General features: G+C 43.5%; 1 protein-coding gene across 1 annotated transcript in view; it reads right to left on the reverse strand.

Moving 5' to 3' along the window:
• Positions 1–6,329: 6,329 nt before the first annotated feature.
• Positions 6,330–7,420, reverse strand: part of LOC311247871 (uncharacterized protein) — a 20,819-nt gene continuing 19,728 nt past the window's right edge. The window contains exon 4 of the mRNA XM_084338855.1: positions 6,330–6,865. Coding sequence (XP_084194981.1) covers positions 6,612–6,865 — 254 coding nt within the window. The 3' untranslated portion in view covers positions 6,330–6,611. The remainder of the gene's footprint in view (positions 6,866–7,420) is intronic.

The following is a 7,420-nucleotide window of genomic DNA, read 5'->3' on the forward strand; positions in this document are numbered from 1 at the left end:
GCATCTTCTAACTACACACCCTCAAGACCCCTACGCTCTACATCTTCTAACTACACACCCTCAAGACCCCTACACTCTGCATCTTCTAACTACACACCCTCAAGACCCCTACGCTCTGCATCTTCTAACGACACACCATCAAGACCCCTATACGCTCTGCATCTTCTAACTACACACCCTCAAGACCCCTACGCTCTGCATCTTCTAACTACACACCCTCAAGACCCCTACGCTCTGCATCTTCTAACTACACACCCTCAAGACCCCTCTGCTCTGCATCTTCTAACTACACACCCTCAAGACCCCTACGCTCTGCATCTTCTAACTACACACCCTCAAGACCCCTACGCTCTGCATCTTCTAACTACACACCCTCAAGACCCCTACGCTCTACATCTTCTAATGACACACCCTCAAGACCCCTACGCTCTGCATCTTCTAACGACACACCCTCAAGACTCCTACGCTCTGCATCTTCTAACTACACACCCTCAAGACCCCTACGCTCTACATCTTCTAATGACACACCCTCAAGACCCCTACGCTCTGCATCTTCTAACTACACACCCTCAAGACCCCTACGCTCTGCATCTTCTAACTACACACCCTCAAGACCCCTACGCTCTGCATCTTCTAACTACACACCCTCAAGACCCCTCTGCTCTACATCTTCTAACTACACACCCTCAAGACCCCTCTGCTCTACATCTTCTAACTACACACCCTCAAGACCCCTCTGCTCTACATCTTCTAACTACACACCCTCAAGACCCCTACGCTCTGCATCTTCTAACGACACACCCTCAAGACCCCTACGCTCTGCATCTTCTAACGACACACCCTCAAGACCCCTACGCTCTGCATCTTCTAACTACACACCCTCAAGACCCCTACGCTCTGCATCTTCTAACGACACACCCTCAAGACTCCTACGCTCTGCATCTTCTAACTACACACCCTCAAGACCCCTACGCTCTACATCTTCTAACTACACACCCTCAAGACCCCTACGCTCTGCATCTTCTAACGACACACCCTCAAGACCCCTACGCTCTGCATCTTCTAACGACACACCCTCAAGACCCCTAAGCTCTGCATCTTCTAACTACACACCCTCAAGACCCCTACGCTCTACATCTTCTAACTACACACCCTCAAGACCCCTACGCTCTGCATTTTCTAACTACACACCCTCAAGACCCCTACGCTCTGCATCTTCTAACGACACACCCTCAAGACCCCTCTGCTCTGCATCTTCTAACGACACACCCTCAAGACCCCTACGCTCTGCATCTTCTAACGACACACCCTCAAGACCCCTACACTCTGCATCTTCTAACTACACACCCTCAAGACCCCTACGCTCTGCATCTTCTAACTACACACCCTCAAGACCCCTACGCTCTGCATCTTCTAACTACACACCCTCAAGACCCCTACGCTCTGCATCTTCTAACTACACATCCTCAAGACCCCTCTGCTCTACATCTTCTAACTACACACCCTCAGGACCCCTTTGCTCTGCATCTTCTAACGACACACCCTCAAGACCCCTACGCTCTACATCTTCTAACTACACACCCTCAAGACCCCTACGCTCTGCATCTTCTAACTACACACCCTCAAGACCCCTCTGCTCTACATCTTCTAACTACACTCCCTCAAGACCCCTACGCTCTGCATCTTCTAACTACACACCCTCAAGACCCCTCTGCTCTACATCTTCTAACTACACTCCCTCAAGACCCCTACGCTCTACATCTTCTAACTACACACCCTCAAGACCCCTACACTCTACATATTCTAACTACACACCCTCAAGACCCCTACGCTCTACATCTTCTAACAACACCACTCAAGACCCCTCTGCTCTGCATCTTCTGGCCGCCTCAGACCCACTCCTCTCCGAGCTCCAGGAGGGTCATCAAAGAGAAGCAGGGTATTCTCAGTCCTTGCTCCACAATGGTGGAACAAACCTGGACTCTTCCAACCACCGAAACTCTCTTCAAACAATATGTGAAATAAAAAGATTATTAAAAAAATAACCTTACAGCTTTTACTATTATGTACCCTATTATTATGCTACTATACTTACATGTTGTATACTACTACCTACTATGCTAATATCGTCTTTACTACTATGCACTCAAGTCTAGCACTCAAGTTCAACACTGTTTAACGAACAATCTTACTGACCTTAGCTGCCAGAGTTGTAACATTCCTGCAAACTTGTTGTAGGCCTACAGAACTTGTAAATCGCTTTGAATAAATATATATATATGCGGTAAATATAAATGTACAGTATACGTATATGGTACAGCATTATTGTACATCATACAGAGTTATATGGGTAGACTTAACTAGTATGATGAGGCAGGGCAGTCGTAGACTGTGAAAGCAGTAGGTAGGTATAAATACAAATTATGTTTCTGTATGATGATAATAATATTGATAGAGTTCACTCATGTGCAGAGCATTTTTCTTCTAATGCATTTCCATCTGTCTCGACGCTAATGGTCAAGAGTGTCATATCCTGCCAGTAGAGGGCGCTCCAAGCCTATCCCCCCCCCTCACAGTGAGCTGTGGTGTTCCACAAGGAAGCATACTAGGACCGCTACTGTTCCTAATTTATGCAAATGTCGTCAGCTTGTGACTGCAACTTGTTCCTGTTTGTGGACGACTCAGCCCTGCTGGTCTCTGACAAGAACAAGTTACAGGTTGAAAAAACCCTCAGCTCGGAACTAGGCAGAATCTGCATATGGCTCGCTGACAACAAACTATCATTACACATGGGCAAAACAGAGTCCATTCTCTTCGGTTCAAATAACAAACTCAGCAAGACCGACGGCTTCTCAGTTACAGTGGGTGACAATATTGTAACAAGGACCGGCAACATCACCTCCTGGTTTGGGAATAGCACTGCACAAGACCGTAGCAGACTACAAAGAGTGACACGTTCAGCCGAACGCACAATTGGAGGGGGGCTTCCCACCCTCCAGAACATTTACAACAAGCGGTGCAAGGGGAAGGCTAAGAGAATTATTAAGGACTCGAGCCACCCGAACAACTGCCTCTTTGAACTGCTGCGGTCAGGCAAGCGATACCGGAGTCTTAAGGCGAGCACAGAAAGACTCAGAAGAAGCTTCTATCCCCAGGCCATCAGGCTGCTAAACGAACAATAATCGCTAAACGAACAATAATCACTATGCAACAACCATCAAATGCACACAGCACACACACCCACTCACTCAAACAAACAACACACTGCAGCACCCACTCTCCACACTTTAGATCACACAAACACACTTACACTTTATATTTATTGATAAAGGATTTGCACTACAACTCGTACACCTACTGTGAATTGTACCTAAATTGCACCTCGTCCCATTTCTCCATTTCTGCCTTGCACTATATAGTATTGTATATTAGTACACTGCACAGTATTGTATATTGTATGGTAACTACGTCTATTCTGCATCGAACATTGTACATATGTCTAAACTGAACACTGTGACCTCATTTTTTTACTTCTAATTTTACTATGTTATTTTATTTCATACTTATCTTGTCTTGCACAGTCTCTGGAGCGCAACAGTAAGAAGCATTTTGTACAAAAGTATTCTGTTCTTCTGTATGACAACTATTAAAGAAACTTGAAACTTGAAACTTGAGGAAAGATGAAATTACCTACCTGGGTTCCATCCTAGAGGCTAATCTCTAAAAATGGCATCCAATGTAATAAAAAAAGTCAACCAACGAACTCGATTCTTGTACCGGATCTCCTCTCTGGTAAACAAGAATACCCTGAAGACTCTGGCAGGAGCACTCATTCAGTGGTACTACGACTATGCTTGCACCTCATGGTACCAAAGCACCTCAAAGGCGCTAAAAACAAAATTACAAACATCTCAAAACAAACTGGTCAGACTACTGCTTGACCTTACTCCTAGAACCCACCTCACCCCTGCTCACTTTGACAACCTAGGATGGCTTAGAGTAGACGACAGAGTACAGCAACTTGCAATGGGCCTGGTCTACAAGATACACTACACGACCAAGGTACCCATGTACATGTCAAAATACTTCCCAAAGGTCAGTGAATACCACGATCACAACACCAGAGGGAGCTCCACAAATCATGTTAAACCCAGATTCGGCTCAAATAAGGGACTAAACACGTTTTGCAATTATGCCACAACAATGTGGAACGCCCTACCCAAAGCTGTAAAGGAATGTGGATCACTACCCACTTTCAAAACCTCTCTCAAGGGACACCTACGGGAGACTGCAATTCAACACTGGCCCCTGTAAATATCCTAACCCAACCCCCTCCAATGTACAGTCATTTACCTAGTATGGTTTTGTCAATAGTCCAATGTACAATTTTGTTTGTTTGTACAGTGTCTCCCCCCCCCCCCCTCAATGTACAGTTTTGCTTGTTTATACAGTGTGCCCCCCCCCCCCCAACCACCTCCAATGTAAATTACCCAGTATGGTTGTCAATATCCCAACGTACCCAACCCCCCCCACCCAACCTCCTCCAATGTACAGTTTCTACGTCAAATGTATATACTCCCTTTTCTTGACTCCTTCTGTATCACAAACAGTACTGTATTTGCAAATCTGGTATGTCATAAATGTATAGATGTAGCAGTACTGACTATCTGTATGTCATGTATGTCATATATGTCCTGATGAATTGAAAATGGGGGACCCTGATGTAAACAAGACGAAAGTCTTTCTCTGGTCTGCATCCCCTTAACAATTGTGTGTATTGAGCTGTACTGTATTGTACCCATTCTGCAATCTGTTAATAAAGTTTTCAATCAATCAATCAATCAATCAAGCACAGTGCAGAAGGAATTGCAGTCAATTGGAGAATTTCACAAAATGCCCATTTATGACTAACAAAATACATTTTTGGGCGATATTCTAATGGTTGTTTATATACATACATAGCAAAGTCTCATCAAATTCATTTGAAATGTAGAAATGGTGTTTTCTTTGTGCTCTGCTAAACTGATGTATGGCTTTTAAAGGTGCTGTAAGTGGTATTTTGTTTGTTAAATAAGGTCTACATGTTAAAATAATAGCTCTCTGACAGCCATCACTGATATAGAGTGTTTGGTCATCAGTAACATTGGGTCTCCCAGTCCCTCCACTCTGCAGTAAACACTAAATAAATGTTCTGGTATCCCATTCCCACTTCATCCAATCAGGAGAGAGTACTCCACACGGCAAAATGGTCTAACTAGTTTTAAGCAAATGTGTCACAAGTAAAATAATCTATAGTACCAGTGCATTAAGCAAATTTGGCTTGGCAAGATATCTTGAAATAAGTAAACATATCTAGGGTTCTCTCTCCTGAATATGAAAATACATAGCAGCAAAATAGACAAGGTAGGGCATAGAGCATTAAATTACATAGTTTTTCATATTAGGATCTAACATCTTAATAGGCCTCCGTTTATGGTTTGATTATATGGCCATTTTTAAATAGACTAATGAAAGAGTAGACAGTAAAATAGTGCAATAAAAGTAAAATAGTTCTCATTTACAATACAATAATCAGTGTCGTGCAATGAGTCTAAAATTGACGCATGAATTTGACAGGAACTGAGCCCGGGTTCAGAGATAGCGATCACATTGAATGGTGTGGTGAACTGAGCCCGGGTTCAGAGATAGCGATCACATTGAATGGTGTGGTGAACTGAACCAGGGTTCAGAGATAGCGATCACATTGAATGGTGTGGTGAACTGAGCCAGGGTTCAGAGATAGCGATCACATTGAATGGTGTGGTGAACTGAACCAGGGTTCAGAGATAGCGATCACATTTAATGCTGTGGTGAACTGAACCAGGGTTCAGAGATAGCGATCACATTGAATGCTGTGGTGAACTGAACCAGGGTTCAGAGATAGCGATCACATTGAATGGTGTGGTGAACTGAACCAGGGTTCAGAGATAGCGATCACATTGAATGGTGTGGTGAACTGAACCAGGGTTCGGAGATAGCGATCACATTGAATGGTGTGGTGAACTGAACCAGGGTTCAGAGATAGCGATCACATTGAATGGTGTGGTGAACTGAGCCCGGGTTCAGAGATAGCTATCACATTGAATGGTGTGGTGAACTGAACCAGGGTTCAGAGATAGCGATCACATTGAATGGTGTGGTGAACTGGGTTAACCCCTGACTAACACTAACACCCTGACTAACATGATTTGTAAATCTACTACTTGACTACCAGAGATGATTCATACTGTTTATTACCACCATGATGGTTTTAGAACAACTTGTCAACTTCATCCAAAAAGAACCAAGATCAACCAGCATTTATTATAAATGGCAATAAACACAAACATTCTGAATCAACGTGTTTTCAAGCTGTTTTTGTGTGAATGCCCTCAAATGTATCATCACAATAATATAGAAATAGATTTCCCATGAACTATTTTGGGGTAAATGGTGCATTTATATAGCAGCTTTTATCGAAAGCGATTTACAATTTAGTTCCTCACATTCACCCGTTCACTCACTCATTCACAGAGGCGACCATGCAAGGAGCCAACTTGCTCATCGGGAGCAATTAGGAGTTAAGTGTCTTGCTAAAGGTCTTCCATGAGCAATGCGTGTTTCTTCAGCAGGATCTTGTAGAAGTTGTATTTCCCTGTCTTCCCGCAGGCGTTCAGGGGACCATCGTAGAGCTCCCTCATCTTCTCCTGATTGATGCCCTTTGACTTGACCTTGCTGTATTCTTCCTGGGTAATAACTCCCTCGCCAAGGAGCTCGTCCAAGATGGCCTCCACCGCGGACACCCGCTGGATGAGCACTACCCGGTGCTGATCCACGAAGTTGCTCCCTGAGAGGAATGAAAACACATCTGTTGGTGACAGATATGACCTATGACCTATCAGGCTGCAGTCATCTTTCATTCAAGCTGCTGTAAGTGGTATTTGTTTGTTAAAACAAGTGTTAAGTAGCTCTACATTCTGACAGCCATCGCTGATATAGAGTGTGTGGTCAGTAACATGGGTCTCCCAGTCCCTCCACTCTGCAGTAAACACTAAATACATTTCCTGGTATCCCTTCCCATTTTATCCAATCAGGAGAGACAACCATAGATATTATTACTTATTCAAGAAATCTTGCCAAATTAGCTGGCAGATTATTTTACTTGTTTCAAGCACATACTGTATAGATTGTTTTACATTTCTTATTTTTGTCTCTCTCTGCTGATGTACAATAATGCTATATATACCGTATATATATTTATTCTTACCATATATATATATATATCCACATCTGTCTGTACATACCTGCGTATAATCTTTTACATATCTGTAGAGTCGAGACTGTATCTATATCCGTACATATCCCTACCTACTCTTACTAATTAAGCATAGTGTCTTTATAC

Source organism: Notolepis coatsorum (genome assembly GCF_963971535.1).
Source record: "Notolepis coatsorum genome assembly, contig: SCAFFOLD_663, whole genome shotgun sequence".
Taxonomy (NCBI): domain Eukaryota; kingdom Metazoa; phylum Chordata; class Actinopteri; order Aulopiformes; family Paralepididae; genus Notolepis; species Notolepis coatsorum.